At 38.6% G+C, this 17802-nt stretch overlaps 2 protein-coding genes and 1 long non-coding RNA gene across 4 annotated transcripts in view; 1 reads left to right on the top strand and 2 right to left on the bottom strand.

Moving 5' to 3' along the window:
• Positions 1–5817, bottom strand: part of SMPDL3A (sphingomyelin phosphodiesterase acid like 3A) — an 87880-nt gene extending 82063 nt beyond the window's left edge. Inside the window, exon 1 of one of the 2 annotated variants that reach the window (XM_027848552.1) lies at positions 5524–5817. In XM_027848552.1, the coding sequence (XP_027704353.1) occupies positions 5524–5647 (124 nt within the window). In that variant the 5' untranslated portion in view covers positions 5648–5817. The remainder of the gene's footprint in view (positions 1–5523) is intronic. The other variant, XM_027848551.1, reaches the window with a different exon arrangement.
• On the top strand, positions 4765–17266 carry LOC114033101. The gene is made up of 3 exons (XR_003567923.1): positions 4765–5019; positions 14522–14617; positions 15348–17266. It is a non-coding gene; the product is annotated as an uncharacterized LOC114033101 (long non-coding RNA).
• On the bottom strand, positions 11000–15317 carry FABP7 (fatty acid binding protein 7). Its single transcript, XM_027848553.1, has 4 exons — positions 15245–15317; positions 14542–14714; positions 13432–13533; positions 11000–11301 (listed from the first exon to the last, which is right to left on the bottom strand). The coding sequence occupies exons 1-4, from the start codon at positions 15315–15317 to the stop codon at positions 11251–11253; spliced, it is 399 nt and encodes a 132-aa protein (XP_027704354.1). The 3' UTR covers positions 11000–11250.
• Positions 17267–17802: the final 536 nt, after the last annotated feature.

Raw genomic sequence — 17802 nt, 5'->3', positions numbered from 1 at the left:
GAGAGAGAGAGAGAGAGAGAGAGAGAGAGAGAGAGAGAGAGAGATCTGAGTCATCTGCTTAGAGATAATAACTAAATGCACAGACTTCAAGTTGCTAAGAAAAAGTATGGGACGGGGGAGAAGAGGGATTAGGATGGAGCCTTGGGATATATCCACAACTGGAGTTAAATACATTGATGATCATACAGCAAAGGAGTATGAAAAGTAACTAGACAAATTGTTGTTGTGTTTGTCCTTTGTTCTGGAAGAGGACCATGACATCAGGGAGATGATGACATGACTTACAATTGATTTTGACTTGAATGAGGAATGGCTGTGCAAGGTCACCAGCCTCACTTTCTCCTCCAGAGCCCTCTGGATTCAGTGGCCAGATATTCACCAATATAACTGGAGATGGCCCAGGATGCAATGGAAGACTCTGACCCTTTTAAGCTAAGGTCTCTTCAGGTTCTCACTTTGAATGAGGTAAGGCCCATTCAGTGAATAGGTCTCTTTAAGATGTGAGTCAAGGGATGACCCTTTTAAGTCAATTGCAGTCATATCATCATCTCCCTGATGTCATGGTCATCTTCAAGAACAAAAGATAAACACAACCTGTGAGTAGTCTGAGCTGCCTGAATAGGACTCAGCTGGCCAGTTCCAGTTGGGTAACTCAGCTTGTCGTCCCATCTCCCAGTCTCATGTCCCTATCCCTCTCTTCCTTCTCTGGGGTTTATTGGCTAGATTTCTTTCTCAAAGATCAAGTTTTAAACCCAATTCACTCTGGAGCTCATAGATTGAACAACAATAGGTCCCTGCCCAAGCACCACTTCTGAGCCCTCCTTGCTCAGAGTGAATGTAAATAGTAACAGTTTCTCTTTTGGCCAGAAACCCTGAAGGTCTACCCCTCCCAGTTTGATTTTTTTTTTTGGAAGAGGGATTAAACAAATAAGAGAAAAACTAAGAGAAAACAATGGCATGGACATTCGGACCGGTGAAAGTATTCAGATGAAGAAGGTGGTCAACAGTGTCAAATGCAGCATAGGTCAAGAGGGATGTAAACTGTAGAAAGGCCTTCAGAATTAGCAATTAAGAGGCCAGCAGCAAACTTGGAGGAAGCAGTTTCGGTTGAGTAATGAGGCTAGAAACCAGACAGTAATAAGTTGAGATGAGGCAAGAAGTGTAAGCATCTTTTCCTGGGAGTTTGACTGTGAAAAGGAGAGATAAAAGATAATAATTTGAGTGGATGGTAGAACCAAGTGAGGGTTGTTTTTTGTTTGGTTTTGTTTGATTTTGCTTTAAAAGATAAGAGAGACCAGGTATGCTTGTAGGCAGCACAGAAGGAATAATCTGTCAATGGAGGGAGTGAGATCAAGGCATAAGCAGAAAGTTTGGCGTTGGTGAGCAGTGCATCAGGAGCCGGAATGAAAGAAGAGAGAGTGAGTGATGAAGCCAAAGAGATTGTTAGAGAGGAGAAGCAGGAACTCACAGAGAATAGCATCTTATTTTCTCAGTGAAGTATGAAAGGTTCTTTGCTGAGAGGGAGGTGCAAAGGGTGTCATGGGAGGTTAGAAGACAGAAGAGAAGGTTTGGAACAATCTCTGTAGGAAATGAAATAGAGATTGCATTAGTGAAGGGGGTGCGGGGGAAGGATTGCCATGCAATAGTGAGCACACAAAAACTGAAATTAGACAATGTCAATTAGTAGTGGATCTAGTCAGCAAGGTTTTGTGAACTTTTTCCAGGATCTTTTAGCAGCCAAAATACAAACAGTGGAGACTGACTGGGATAATTTGGGGCTGGGGTTAGGCAAAGCATGCCTGGTGATAAGAAAAAGACGCAAGGGATTCAAGAGCAGAGGAAAGTGTCAAACTGAACTGGTTAACTATAAAATTAAGATTAGGATAGGAAGAAAGATCTTGGGAGAATACAAAGTTTAGGTGGCACACCAAACTTACCCTAATAGAAATACACCACATGCTTCAATAATACAGAATAATACTTGATAACATGAAAAGTAGTACTGCAAAGCTGAGATGGGGTATGGTTACTACAGACTGTGGAAATGAAATAAGGAAGACTTCAGGGAGGACACCTGAACTGGGCTTAAAAATTTATAATAAATTAACAGAGTAGGGATGTGAAAAGGGAGGGGAAAAGAGGGAAGAGAAGGAGGGGAGAGTGGGAAAGGAGCAGGGAGAGAGGGAGAGAAAAGAGAAGAGAGAAAGAGACAGATAAAAGGAGAGGGGAGGGATAAACGTCAGAGAGGAATTCCCTCTATCAGTTTACTAATTCAAATTAGAAGCTGCTATGTAATTTAGTTTTAGAGAATTGCCTGGGGCACTGATTCATAAAATGACTTGCCCAAGATCAGTCAACATGTATTTTTGAAGCAGGCCCAAAGCTAAGTGCTGGTTACACAGTAAACATGTTATTAGAAACCAACAAGGAAGCAAAGAAAAGCTGGGCAGCTTTGAAAATAAGGTGTAGTATTTATTACATAGGTTTTCTTGAAGTAGAAATGTATTGTTTTATATTGAATCCTCTCATGTGGTCTGCTGTGTACATGGCAATTTTTTTTCTTTTCTCATTTTGTATTTAAGTTTAAAATTAAAAAAAAAATACCCAAAAAATATGTTATCAGAGCCTGGCTTTGCATACCAGTCTACTTGACTCCAATGCCTCTATTTGCTATACTTCTGCCACCCATTGAGTGTATGGAGAGGATTAACATAAGATAATGCTGCATGGGCAAGGTGGTATCAAGATTGTTTCAGCACACAAAAGAGGGCCAGCAAAGATTTTTGAAGGGAAAAGATAAGACCTTATCCAAGTCTCTCCCTACTAATCAATCCCCTCAAATTCAGAAGCCTTATGATCTAGAGTCAGGGGCTGTTAATGTTATTGTTATTGTCCAGTCCAACTCTTTGAAAACCCCATTGGAGTTTCCTTGGCAAAGATACTGGAATAGTTTGCCATTTCCTTCTCCAGGTCATTTTACAGATGAGGAAACTGAGGCAAACAAGATTAAGTTGACTTGCCCAAGGTCGCAGAGCTAGTAAGTATCTGAGGCTAGATTTGAATTGACAAAAATGAGTCTTCTTGATTCCAGGCCCCACTTTATCCACTGTGCTACCTCACTGCCTGCAGAGTCAGGAGACTTAGGTTCAAATCCTGGTTCCTTAATTTTTATGACAGAAAAAGTACTGGATTTCAAATCAGAGAACTAGAGTTCAAATCCTGTATGAGCTTAGACAAGTCATGATAATTCTGGGCCAGAGTTTCCTCATTTGTAACATGAAGGACTTCCACTAGAAAGACTTCTCACTTTACTCCTGTTCTAACTTATGAAGCAATGAATCTTGGCCCTGACATTTTTTTACTTTTACTACTATGGACAAGCATAGATCAAACCCCTGTTCGTGAAGCTTCAGTTGCTCCTTGTTACCTTTTGGATAAAACATAAATTCTAATTTGACCCTTCACAATCTGGCCCTAACCTCCCTTTCTAGGTTTGGTTGCATGTTGCTTCCCCTCATAAACTAGTGGCTTGTTAGTCAAACTGGTTTTCTTGCCATTCATTATACACGATATTTCATCTCCCACCCCCTTACCCTTGCACAGGCTGTCCCCTATATCTAGAACATTCTCCCTCCAGACCTGTAAACAGTAGGACTCCTGGTTGCCTTCAAAGCTCAGTGGATTTACCACCTCCTTCAAAAGGCCTTTCATGAATTCCCCACTTTTTAGTATGCTTGAATCACTGTGTATTTTATACATATCCCAAATTTACTTATCTACAAATCCTTGGTCTCCCTAGGGGACGAAGTTCTAAAAGGTCAGGTTTTTGTATATACCTGACTTAGAACAGTGATTGGCAAAGAATATATGTGCTAAATATATGATAGTGATATGCATTATAATTAATTAAGCACACCTATGTGAAGTCTGACAGCACTTCTCCAGATTTACCAAAATAAAAAAAAAACCTTGAAAGAGTAGGGACTAGGGAGTAAGGAAATAAACCTGGGGTAACAAAGTTTGTAGTAAGAATTACTGAAGTCCTGGTTTTTTCTGTAAATGTTCACCTTCAGTAATAATCATACACAATAGTACAGAAATCTTCAAATACTGCATTAGCACTTTAGGCTTTCAAACACTTGACGGCTACACTTTCCCCTTTGCCCTTCACTTCCTACCGGTCTAGGTAAACTTTATTTTTCCTTTCCCCAAAAGACGAACTGTTGACCTTAAACATAGTTCACTAGAAGCCAAGTTTCTACTAAATCCCTAAAATCAAGGAATGATTAGCTCTTTTACACTGAGAAATTTGCATCTTTAAATTCCAATAAGGAGTGTCACTTCAACCTGGTCTAGAAAAGGAACTTCTGAGGGCAGGGAACCCCACTTATCTGAATCCTGTTTTCTCCCCCAGGACCTAGTACCATGGTTGGCACGGAACAGTTGCTCAGTACACTTTTACAGCACAGTGTAGCAACGAGACAAAAGGAGCAGCTAACTCTTGGGAAATCATCAGAGACGCTTTCTTGTTATGTCTGCCATTCACTAAAGTTAGGAAAGCGATTTGTCAGAGCAGCTGAGTCACAGGAGTTTGGCAGCCAGAGACAGGTATGCGCCCCAGCACATTACAAAAGAATAATCACTTGCTTAGAGACAGAAGTGTTTGCTTCAATGCTAACCACTGCACACGCTTAAGAGTCAGCTACTTCCACGAAAAAGCCAAGTCCTTCCGGGGGAGTTTCATTTTTGGAAGAGCTCCGGGATGCTGGGGGTGGGGAGGGTGGAGAAACACCTAGATCTTTGAGTCGTTAAAGCAAGATAACAAACGGCAATCCTGAGTAGGACTGAAAGAAAGCAGGCCTGTGCACCGGCCAGCCTCAAGTCAGATCACTGGGAGGTGTGCATTTTCACCAATTTTTCCTCGTTCCCGCTGGAACTTCAGAGTAAGAGGAAGAAAGATCTTTAGCTTTCGTTTTCCAGAAAGGTTAAGGAGCCACCTAGGATTCCAAGCAGCCAAAGGTAATAAAACGAGTGGTTGCGCAGGTAAAAACAAAGAAAGATTGGAGTTGACTATTCGAGTGTTTGGTGCTCACTCTTACCAGAGGCAGCTTTGTTTGACTGACAGTTTCCCTTGGGCTGGATTTGGGAGAGCAGATCCCAAAGCAGCAGCTGCCCCATCACAGTCTCACTCTCCGCCCTTAGGGTAAGCAGGCTGGCAGACGGGGGCTCCCTCCCTTCAGTTCACTTCCCCTGCCCCCATCATGCTTTTACCCTCCACCCTCCCCATATACTTTTATCCTTCCCCCTCCTTGAGTCTTTCCTTCCTGCCTTCTCTTTCCACCCAAGCTTTAGACAACTCAAAAGTGCTTTCCCTCCCCCTACGGCTAAAATGAAGTCAGGGGAATGAAGAAGGCTCTTTTAAAAAAATGTGTTAATAATTTATCTAAAGACTGCTGCGTCTATGCTCCCATTCCTTGCAGTTCTCCATAGCCAGCCTCTAGGAAGGGATGGCAGAGCACTTACCAACCGCAGGGTCTTGAATTCGGGCCGCAGGGGCAGAGTTCCCGACTGGGAGAACAAAGGCAGAACATAAATACAAGCTGCTCACCAGGCAGCATGCCCAGGACAACGCGCCCCTCAGCTCCATAGCCCAGGTCGGGCTCTCTGGAGCCTGCCCAGGAAGGTCGCTCTGTCTGGGGTGGTTAAGCTCAGGCCCCAGGTCAGTCCCCGGGGGGTGGGGTGGGAAAAGGAGGCGTTTGCTGGAGGCTCTGGGTGAGCCTGTCACGTGTGGCCAGAGTGGCGTTGTTAAGAGCTGAGCAGCTTAACTCCGGGAGCTACCGTCTGCCTTGTATGTTCTAACTCCAACTCCTCCACTCCAAGGTCTTGTTCTCCATTAGCGAGTATCCCCGCTCCTACTTCTAGGAGTTCGGGCCGTGCGAATCTCTTCACACTCATCATCGTCTGTCCACACAAGCATTTGATTTTACTATGTGCCGGACACTGTTAAATTCTGGGGATAGAACGAAATGGGGAGACACGGTCCTCACTCTCAAACAGCTCATTCTAATGAGACGATGTGCAAAAAAAACCCCAAAAAACTATTTACCAATATATATCCATCCAAACACCTCTTTTCTGAGAATTGTTTGAACTTCTTTAGGGGGAAAAAAAACTTGCAAACCCTTATGCACCTCCTGGTCTTTGAAAACTGGCTAAAATGTAGGCTTGGGATGGAGAGAGAGTGTCTTGGATTTTTGCTGTTCTGTATTTAAGAGAGTTGAAAGGAGATTCATAATGAGGGTAGTACGTTTTCTTTCTCCCCAAAAACACTTTGAGACAAGTTAGCTACCTTAGTCTCATAGGGGTGCGAATATCCCATTGCTTAGTCTTGTGCGTTTAGTGACTGTTTCATGGTAAGACTGAAAAGTCCTAAAGACAACAAGCTCCTCCTACATGTAATTATCAGAATGTGGAAATTCGTTAGGGGAAGAAAACATCTTCCTCTTTTCTTGCCCTCAGCAAACTCTTCCGGGAAAGTGCATTCATTTCCAATCAAGAAAAACATTCTTTTTTTTTCCCTGTGTAATCTAATGAGTGTTGTGACCAGTGAATGGGGCTTTGAATGGGAAACCAAAGCTTCACAGTCCTATGTTTCAAGTCCAGTCAGAGACATGCTGAAACAACATTCAAAATTGTAAGAAGTACCAAACTGCTTTCTCACCATAGGGTAAAAATGGTACTTGGAAAATATCAGCTCAGAAAAGAAGCTTTGGAGTTAAAGGTGTGTGTGGAAAAACATCTGAGCAATAAAGGCTAGGAGAGAAAAAAAAAATAAATGACAATTTTCAGGACAGCAAAATATGAGAGTATATGTTGATTGATAACTAAAATTCTAGTCCAAAGAGTAAAGAAACAAATAGAGAAGAAAAGAGTGAATTGGGATAGATGACTTTTGAACCATCATTAATGTCATTTATAAATAAATTGGGAATGTTATTCCACGTGCAATTCTCCAAGATAAGCCAATAAAATACTGCCTACCATCTATGAGACACAGCATATATGTACAAAATGAATATTCATCCATAAAATGCATAATTAAAATAGTATAGAATATCCTGTGGCTTCTTTCCTATCTATCTCTTTTATACCCACCAATCTATAACCCTCTTGTCTATCTAACCTAATCATGACCATGGTACACACATTTATAAATTATAGATCTATATTTCTCTCCAGGAGGGTTAGAGGGACACTGGCTGTATTGTTGGTGAGAACAAATATGAGATGATATCCTGTCTTCCAGTAGCTTGTGATTAGGGAATGACTGCTCTGTGTTGCAACACTTATTTTTAGTATAGTCTTTATCTTTTTGAACTTGGTGTCTTAGAAACGACTTCTAGGTCAAATTGCCTTTGGTATTTGCCATTTGTCACTGTTGTTCTTACAGTAAATACCTATCAATAACATACAAAGAAATTAGCTTCTTGACATGCTTAGAGACAATGTGGTATGGTAGAAAGGTCAGTAAAGGTGGAATAACTAGATTAAAGTCCTGAGTCTCTTTCCTTTCCTCTGCCCCGTTTACTGGGTTTGTTACTATAGGTGAGTAAGTCATACTCTCTGAGAATCAATTTTCTCATGTCTAAAAATGGCGATAATAATATCGTTCTTCATTCTCAAAGGGGACCAATGACATCACAAGGGTGATGTCTTGATTTGCAACTGGATTTAAGTGAGGCAGAGCTGCTGAAAGTCGTCAGCCTCACTATTTCCTTCAGAGTCATCAAAGTCCAATGGCAAGACGAAAGTCAAGATGACTAGCCCAGGATGCAGTGAGTGACCTTGGCCTCAAGGAATCATGTTAGGGAAAACGGGATACACATAGCTTATTCAGCTCCTCAATGTGTTGGATAAAGGAAACAAGTACTAAAAGAAAAACATTATTTTTGCATAAAATGGATCCATAGCAAAAGAAAGACCTATAGAAAACAAGCAGAAAAGTAAACCAAAGTAATTGCGGGTGGTAACACTGAGTCTAACATTAGCAACATCAGACAGAAACAAAGCATTTTAAGTTTGTCTAGGTAACAGAGATTGCAAACATTTGAGAAGACAATTTTTCAGTCATTAACAATCTGAGAGGGAGGAAAAGAAAAGAAGAGCTTCCAAAGGCAAGTCTCTGAGAGAGGAACAAAACACAAGGCTTGGACTTAGAACAACTTCAAAAAAGCTACAAAGAAAGCCAGGGAGTCCTGGGAATGTTTACCTCAAAAGAGTAAACCCAACTTAAAGATTCTTTTACACAAGAGATCCAAGAACAAATATTTTTATGAGACATGGAAATACTGGAAAAACAACAGCCAGAAGGAAAATCATAATGTGCTAGTGAAATGCTATAAAATACTCACCATCTTGTGAAAACTATATTATTCCTAGGAAAGTGATTGTGCCACCTTCAGAGGAATGAAAACAAGGCAAACGGCCTTAAATATATTTTTTTTTACAATCCAGATCTCTCATTGCATTGATGTGGGTAATTCCCAGTATGGAAACTCTCCTCACCAATCTATATTATCAAATCCTCTTTAATTTATACTCTGAAAGAAATGCCTAAAGCACTAAGAAGTTAAAATAATTTTCCATGGACACACCGCCAACATAACCCAGGTCATCCTGACTCCTAAACTAGTCCTCTACCCACTTTATTCATACTTACATCGCTTTGCAAACAGTAGGGTCTTAATGCTAGGTGAATTGAACTGAATCTTACCCTCCATACCATAAAAAAGGGCATGTGAGCTAAGCTAGCTTATTACCTCCCAACTTTAAATTATTTCTTCATTATGGATTTATGTTCCTCTAAAGATAATAGTCTATAATTCTAACCTATAAGTACAGACAATTCATATCTGAAAAGGTGTTGGGATCCAATTTCCTTAAAGTTCTTAATGATGAGTTTATAGGGCATTAAAAGGACAGCCTCCTCTCTGTTTCTACGGTGGATAGCAAAGCCTGTAAACCACTGACCAGAGTGGTCCCAAGCTAGCAGTCCCTGATTCCTCTATTACCTCACTCCTATGGTCTAGCTGCACTGAAGCAATGCCATAGGGCACAGCTAAGCAATAGGAAATGACGTCCCTGCACAACCAGGCCTCTAATCTTCTGGCCCAAGGATTGTCTAAGGAGGACCCAAGGATTGCACACAATGCCCCAAGTCATCTTGTCATGACCAATATTTCTGATAAATCTGATGTGGCAGTCACTGCTACAGCTGCTCTAACTCCTCCACTGCCCCTCTGCCCAGCTGAAGAAGGGACTCCAGGACTCCAGCTGTTAGGGATAATGTGTGCTACTGAATACACAAGGATGCTATGAGAAAGTGCTTTGTAAATTGTTAAGGGCTATATAAATGTATGCCATTGTTGCTATGTAAACAGGGTAAGATCTGAGGAAGAAAGTACTTCGAATTAGCTTGAATGCATGTAAGGAGAAGGCAGGAAGATTGCCAACATTAGCTATTTTAAATTCAAATCCTGTCACCAGTGCCACCCTTTCTAGCTTAGCTTTTCTTTCCATCCCATTTAACAGTCCCCCAACAGGGAAAAGAAAAGTTTTCATCCTTTACTTCATGAAACAAATACATGCATTGTCATGGAAATTATTGTCATTATTATAAAATCCAACTCCATTTCAAGAAGCCCAAGTGCCAACTTTGCATCTCTAGAAATGGAGGTGGGAAACAAATATTACACATAAGCACACCATAAGACAGATCTGAGTTGATCATTTTTTCAGGAAGGGTTTAGAAATGACAGATGTCAGGATATGGTATGGCAAACATCATCTGACTGACCCATTTCAGGCCTTATAACAGAGTCCCAACACAATATTTGGAGAGCTGTAGGGATTCCTTCCCCAGGCAGTCTCTGTCTCACCAGACAGTAAATTGATTGTATGTAGTTATTTTCATTCACATGTTAATTCAAGATATCTATCAGATTTTAAAATTATCCCACTAGACATCATTGTCACTAAAGTAATTCAGCATCTTGCTAAGACTATTCATAATACTTTGAGATAAAAGTTTTAAAATATTTCTAAATATAAATTTAAATGGATTTAGAGTGGCTATACTCATTGAAATGGAAATATATTTTTCCAGAAAAACAATGTTTACCCATTTTTTTCAGATCACACAGAGGGGTTTCCTAAGAAATCAAAAGGACAGTAAATTAAAATCCTGTATTTTTTTTTTTTGCTCTAGAAATCAGGTCAGATAAAGTGCTAATTTCTTTTTTAAAAGGGCTGACCTTAAAATAGCTTCTTAACCTAGGGTCTGTGAACTTGTGTGTGTTTATATATATATAGATATAGATATAGATAGATAGATACATACATACATACATACATATATGTATCTATATATATAATGATGTTATTTCAATCGAATTGATTTCCTCTGTAACCCTATGTATTTTATTTTATACATTTAAAAATATTATTCTGAGAAGGTATCCATGGGCTTCACCAGACTGCCAAAGAAGTCCATGACACAAAAAAGTTTTTTCAAATTTAAATCTTAACTGACAAGTTTTCCCTCCATTCCAGTTTATTTTTGTATACCTTTTTTTAAATAATAAAATGTGAAAATTTCATTTTGCTTCTTTAGACCGTATTAAAGCCTAGTTTTAACAACCCAAGATAGTAGGTGTGTCTTGGCCCCTGTACAAGTGGATCTAATTTTCAAAAGTACCTTATTATATTCTCGTCTATAATTTGGCATTGACTCTAAGAATAGTGTTACAACAAAGCTTCAGTGTACTTAATTGGGCTTTTTTTTTTTTGGCATTCTGCACAAAGAGACTCTAAGAACTAATAAAAGGCTAATTTGTTATAAGCTGCCCTAATGTCTACCTCCCAGCCAAAGTACTTCATTAATTCACGAAGTTACACATGTTTCTAACATGTTATCTTTATTTGACTTTAATTTCCCCCACAAATCATAAAAAATTATTTATTTTTCTTTTGTAAAAAATATGGTTCCAAGACCATGCAAAGTTTTTGTAAGTATTCAATTTACAACAAGTGGGATAATTGACTTGAGCAACATTTTTAAAAGGCTCATCACCTTCCAGGTCACAGTGGCATTCACATCAGTAGTATGGTGGTACTCATATCAGAGTGACAGAAAAAAACAAAAACTTCTCTTGAAGTATTCATCTGGACAGGGGACCATCATGATGCTGTTTATGCCTTCTCATAGTGACGAACAGCCACCACATCTCCAAAGGTGAGAGTCTAGAATATTAAAATATAAATAAGTTTTTAAATTCAGGAAAAAAATATATCAGTGGTGGTATTTTTCTTTTTATATTTTAAACTGTAGCTTAAACTATCTGGAGCCTTGAAACTCATATCCTTGAAAATTTGAAAATTTGCCTGAATATTCAGGGATTGATTCACCTACTTTTTTTTTAAGATCATATATGGTTCTAAATATTTCATTAATATACATATTGTAAGTCTCTATGAACAAAGTGAACTGATAAATCTTGGCAAGGGAACCAGGTCAAACCAAAAAACTTAATTATACTTTAAATGATCAAAGTAATAATAATAGCTTATACTGAACATTACCACTAGAAAGTGTCTGAGGAAAGATTTGAAATTAGGTCACCCTGATGACAACTCTGATGCTCTGTCACTTTTATCATACTGTCTAACTGAGGGAACCTAAGCTTTGGGCCTGATATACCTAGATGATTTTTTCAGCTGTGTGTAAGGAAATTAATGGTAGTTCAGGAGTCATTCTTCATAAAGGAAAAAAAAATCTGAATGTAGAACTCTTGTACTGGTTTGCAAAGCATAATTTCCTAAGTTTGGTATCACTGAATTTTTGGCAGATTTTGAACACAGCCAGTCAAAAATTATCTGAACAAAGATGTAGTCTTTGAAAAAGCTGGACACAAATTCACCAGGTGAATGTGTGGTCCTTTGTGTTTGATGGTGGAATCCAGGGTAGGACTGCAAATATGGTTAAAGTAGTCCAAATTATTGACCTGTGTTTTTTAGCATATGGATGTCAAATTAAAAAAAAAAATTGGTATTTATGCTTTGCCAAACTGTTTCCTTTATGATTTATCATTTCACATACAAGTGCAAACACATGTGACATCTGCATGAGTTCAGTGTGTCATTGTCTTCCATCATTTTTTCTTTGATTAGTTTTCTTGAAATTTGGTATATAATTCATCACTGACCACAGTTGAACCTTTACTTAAAACAAGTATGAGGGGAAAATACATTGGAATTAGAGTCAAAAGAGTGAACATTTACTACCTGATTCATATTGGGCAAGTTACAGAATCAGTTTAAGAAATTACTTCGATTTTCTCATGTGTAAAATGGGCCTGCATTGCATGCCAGTGTATGTAAAGTATTTTCTACTTTGCATAAATAGCATCATATAAATCTAGGTGGGGATTAGGGGCTAGGGTGGGTGGGAGGGGAAGTGGGATCTGAAATATGTTATCTATCTATGGTTAATGTTTTCTAGGTAAATGCACTGTTAGGTAAGGTGAAAAATCTAGTTGCTAGTACATTTTTTTCTTTTCCCTTTCCCTAACCTTTTACGCTCAGCAATGCAATGACCTTTTGCATTTCATTGCAAAATAATGATGGTTCAAGTATTCAGAGCCTATTATTCAAATAGCACAAAGCTTTATGTAATGAACTCTTTTCTGATTCTTTTTTTAAATATGTTTAAAAAACTGCAAAGAATGAATGAGTTCCCTCAAATATATGCGTGACATCAAAATGTCATTGCCCTACATTACACATTAAGTTGCCCAAAGTAGGTGGGTCAAAATATTATATCATTTTTTACACTCATAAAACCACTTCTGTTCAACTTAATTAGTTGAGGAAATTAAGTTTGAAAATTAGTTTTCATTTATTTTGCTAGCACATACTTTTATCTTTTTATTACTGAAAATATTGAATATCAGTACTTTAAAATCATACAAATGTTCTAAATATATATTAGTGATAATATTTTCTTGCTGCTCATCAATTGGATATGTAAATTTTTATTTTTTGAAACTTAATTTATTAAGTTTAGTATTCTTCTAATGATAAAATGATTATCGATCTCTTTCATATTTTCACAGTTCATTATTTATTTCATTTGAGATTTAAACATTCCTTTCAACCAAAGTCCTTTTTCTCACACACTGTAATAATTACCAAAAGAGGAAATTTGCTATACTTAATATACAAGACTGACTTCTCATATACTACCCTATCTCCTGCATTTCAAACAGTAGTTATGGGAAAATTTCTTTTTACACACACTAATATGTTTTTGCTACTCATGTTGCATATTGTAAACCAAATGAATTCTAGGTGGAATGTATTGTTCTTACTCACCATGACCATTTTGCCATCCTTAATTTCTCTTACAAAGTTTGTCTCTTTGCCATCCCATTTCTGAACATGAACTAGCTTGTCACCATCCAGGCTCACAACAGACTGTGGAGAATAAAAACACAACAGAAGTAAGACAACAATAAAATGGTTAAGATTTAAGCCTAGAAGGAAGTGAGACAATTCTTAACTTCTCTTTAAAGGAAATCTATGTTAAAACAACTTGAACAACTGACTGGTGTTATGGTAAGAGCCCATTCTGTGGTTGCTATCACCATTGCTATACTAAAATTAACTATAAAAATTATATCATTAAAACATGAATTATATAACTTCTCTATTTTTTATTAATCATTTTATTAGAGTGTATATCTTAGTTCAAAATTCAATGCCTTCATGTATCAGAAATTAAAATTCCATACCAAAACAAATAATCACTTGTCTCTATACCATTTGCACTTAAATGAAGCCTTGAAATGAAACAATTTTATAATATTGTTCATCTAATCTTCTCAAAGATGTTAGGAGGAATGCATGTTCCCTTCTTTTGAGTGTACACTTCAGACTTTGCACTGTTTGAGGAATACAGCTGAAGGGGAAAATGAAGGGTAAGAACGGAATGTAGCTTTAATGGAATGGGAAAATTTGAACTAGAGATAGAACTGAAAATAGATTATGGATCAGCAAAGTTGATCTAACACCCCAAGCACCAGCAGTAGGATGGAAGTCTTCCCAGTGGAAAATGGCACCACTGAATTGAAATCCCCCCCAGAAAGAAATAGGTGAGGAGATTTTAAACACAGAATTTCAAAGTTGATAGTTTAGTGTGTATCTAATTCAACACATACCTTGAAAAGAATTTCAGAGAGATAGATGGGGGCAAGAAGGAGATAGATAGAGAGAGAGAGAGATACACATGGATGACCAGAGATCATCCAGCCTCTTCTGGAAGACTCCCATAATGGGGAAATTCCCACTTCCAAGGCTGTCCATTCCACTTTTGATAGCTCTCCTTTTGAAAAAGTTATTTTCCTGACATCCTAAAGCTTAAATCTCCCTTTTAACCACCTCACCCTGGTTCTTCCCTTTCCAGGAAGAAGTTGAATTACTTACTTTGCAGTTCCTATCATCTGGAGTTGTTTCATCAAATTCTTCTCCCAAGTGGAAGCTGATTTCTGTGTTCTTGAAGGTACTCTGAGTCCTGATCACCACTTTGTCCCCTTCTTGACTGATTATCACTGTTGGTTTAGTCACATTCCCCACCTGCCTAGTGGCAAAGCCCACTCCTACAGCACCAATGAGAAACAATACTAGTCACTCTCAGATTAAAAACTACTGGGCTTCCAATGAGAGCTTGCACTAACAGACAACATTCAAAGCCTTTCCTTGTTTTTCCTATTTTCTCCCATTCTCACCCCCTACCCCACTCCCAAAGCTTATCTTGGAAAGCAATGCATCCTAAGGCACAATCAGATATTTAGTCATGTAACATGATTTTATCTGCCAAAATAACTGAAACTCTGATGAAAAGATAAAATCAAAACATCTGCAAGCTCTTTTTAGTCTCAAGTGGTAAACACAACCCAATCAGAAGAGTTCAGGCTTAGGAAGAGAGGGGAGAGATAATAAAGGCTGCATTTACATCATCTCGGTCCTTTAATCTGCTGGAAAAAGCATAGTCTCAGAATTGAAGACCTAGGTTCAGCCTTTAAAAAAAAACAAAAAACTTCCACACACAACAGTTGAAAAAGGAATCAGAAAACCACCACACACATACTGTGGTTTTCAGAAAGAGTTAGTCTTGTCTTTTACTTACCTAGTGCCTTCATGTATTCATCAAAGTTATGGCTGTCGGTCAGCTTCCAGGTAGCACAAAAAGCCTCCACCATTCTTATTTTTTTTTTCCTCTCCCTCTCTAGCTTCAGACAACTGAGAAGATCTGCCTGATATTCCTGGCCCTATGGTTTAGAAAATGCTCCTGCACTTCAGCTCCAGCTTCTTATTTGAAGAAGAGGCGGGCAAAGAGCAAGGATTAGAGCTGAAATCCCCACCCCTCCTCTGTCCCTCTTTCTAGGAGCCTGGAGATGGGGAGGGGGAATGGAATCGAGGAGCAAGGGGCCCAATCCTCTTTGTGATTGGCTCAGGCCACTGGGTCAGCAGAGTAGGGCAGGCACCACCCACCCTGCACACTGCAGCCCTTATCCCTGATGGGGCTAGGCAGGGGAGGACTTCTTAGGGCTGGGGGGAGGGGAAGGAAACAAAAAATGAGAGGGGGTCTTTCAGGTTTAGCTTGAAATTTTGGCAATAGTAACACAAGGCTGTGAGAAGGCAAAAGAAAAACTCACAATAGGATATTCAGATCGATTTCCGTTGAACATGAAGATGGTGACAAATGAAAGCCCCATGAAGAAAATTACAGTAATGCCAAGTTTTTTAAACCAAAGGATGTTGAAGACTCTATCTCTCTCTGTCTCTCTCTCTCTCAATATTGAAAAAAAAAGACCTTTATCTACTCCTAGTTTAATTTTGTTTTATCTCATATTTGAGAGAGAGAGTCTCTCAAATATGAGATAAAATAAAGTTAAACCAGGAGGGAATAAAGGGCCTTTTTTTCCCCTATATGATGCATGTTTCCCTGCCTGGATATCAATGAGCTAAAGCTATTCTGACATGCTCCCAGCACAAAGCAAGCAGATTTTAGAGCTCTCATTGTCCTTAGCAAGAATAACAGAGCTAGATTGCAATGAGAAAGCAGCCAAGAAAGGGTAAGATGAGGATTCATTACCAGGAAAAAAAAGAAATGAGAACTGTCTGGGTAGAGAAAAGTGGGCTACTTTTCCTTCTTTTCCCAGATTATATAGTAGAAACTGTCTAGAAATAGCTGGCCAGGATATCTGAATGATTAGCATTTTTAAAGACTAAGCCCTCACATGCCTGCACTATAGGACCCTATGGTTTCTCCAGAGCTACCAATCTAAGCCAGCATAGGGAGGAGAGCAGAAGTTAAAGAAACTAGCTATTGAAGGGGTGTCTGCTTCCAAGTGTAGTCTTCTCCATGCCCTTACTCATGTAGAGAGTAGCTGAAATGGATGTCTGTTTAGAAGTCATGCTGACTTATGTTAAAGCAAAATATTTCTAAGACTATTTTGAGAGTTTTGAGCAGCTATTAGTATTCTCTGGGAGGCCCCAAAATCACCATGAATGAATGGAAAAGTGTTTATTAAGCTTTTATTGTATTTGAAGCATTATACTAAGACCTAGGGATACAAAAAACAAACAAACAAACAAAAAAAAAAGACAGCCCCTATTCTCAAGAAATGTACTTTTTAATAGGGGGAAGCAGCACACATAGGAAAGTGATGAATGTCCAGAAAAGGTGAAGTCACAGGGATAGTGAGTAGAACCCTAGAGCAACAAAATGATGCCTCCTTTTCAGAAGCAATGATATTTATTTGATTTTTGCACTCTGAAGGAAATATGAGAGATGGGGACATGAGAGGCAGGATGCCATAAGTGGAAGATTTTATGTGACTTTCCTTCGGTGTCTAAGATGTATTATCAATCAGCAGGGACCAAGAAGGACCACAATACAAATGAGTCTCACAGATCTTCAAGATTGGTCCAGCCCAAGGGCACACTCTCTGATTTGTCAATAAACTAGAACAACTAACTTACAACAAAACCTGAATGTAGGGTTCTTAACCTTTTGGGTGTCACAGACTCCTTTGGCAGGCTGGTGAAGTCTATGAAGGCTTTCTCAGTATTATATTTTTAGATGCATAAAATAAATAAAATTAAAAGGAAACCAATTATATAGAAATATTGTTACCAAAATTTTTTTTTTTTATTTACATACAGGGCAGCTAGGTGGTGCAGTGGATAGAGCACCAGCCCTGAAATCAGGAGAATCTGAGTTCAAATCCGGCCTCAGACCAATCACTTGACACTTACTAGCTGTGTGACCCTGGGCAAGTCACTTAACCCCAATTGCCTTAAAAAAAAAAAAAGGAAAAAAATTTACATACCCCAGATTAAGAACCTCTGATTTAGATCTACTGGTTAGTTCCAGAAATCCTGAGGGAGGGGTTGGAACTTCCACAGTTAAGTCTGTCCCTCTTATGATGTACAGTTTTGTCTTAGTGCATAGAGTTATTCTACAAAGAAATCCTTAATAAATGTTTGCTGTTGCTGTTAAATGTTGATGCTACTATCTAAATACCTTCATAGAATTGGCACATATTTAATCCACTGCCATTTCAGTGACTGTCCTGTTTGCTAAACTTGACCTCTCTTGCTTTCAGCTGCTGACACTTCATCCTCACGTGCTTACAATGCTTTTTGCTCAAAACTTATGTATGTTGTTTAGTATTCATT

This window comes from Vombatus ursinus, unplaced genomic scaffold, assembly GCF_900497805.2.
Source record: "Vombatus ursinus unplaced genomic scaffold, bare-nosed wombat genome assembly UNPS02006779.1, whole genome shotgun sequence".
NCBI lineage: Eukaryota > Metazoa > Chordata > Mammalia > Diprotodontia > Vombatidae > Vombatus > Vombatus ursinus.
This window is presented reverse-complemented; position numbering and strand designations above follow the sequence as displayed.

Coding starts and splice junctions, on each gene's coding strand:
- FABP7 (XM_027848553.1), bottom strand. CDS start 15,317: ATGGTGGAGGCTTTTTGTGCTACCTGGAAGCTGACCGACAGCCATAAC. Junction 14,715..15,244: donor TGAATACATGAAGGCACTAG/GTAAGTAAAAGA, acceptor TTGGTGCTGTAG/GAGTGGGCTTTGCCACTAGG. Junction 11,302..13,431: donor AGGATGGCAAAATGGTCATG/GTGAGTAAGAAC, acceptor TTAATATTCTAG/ACTCTCACCTTTGGAGATGT.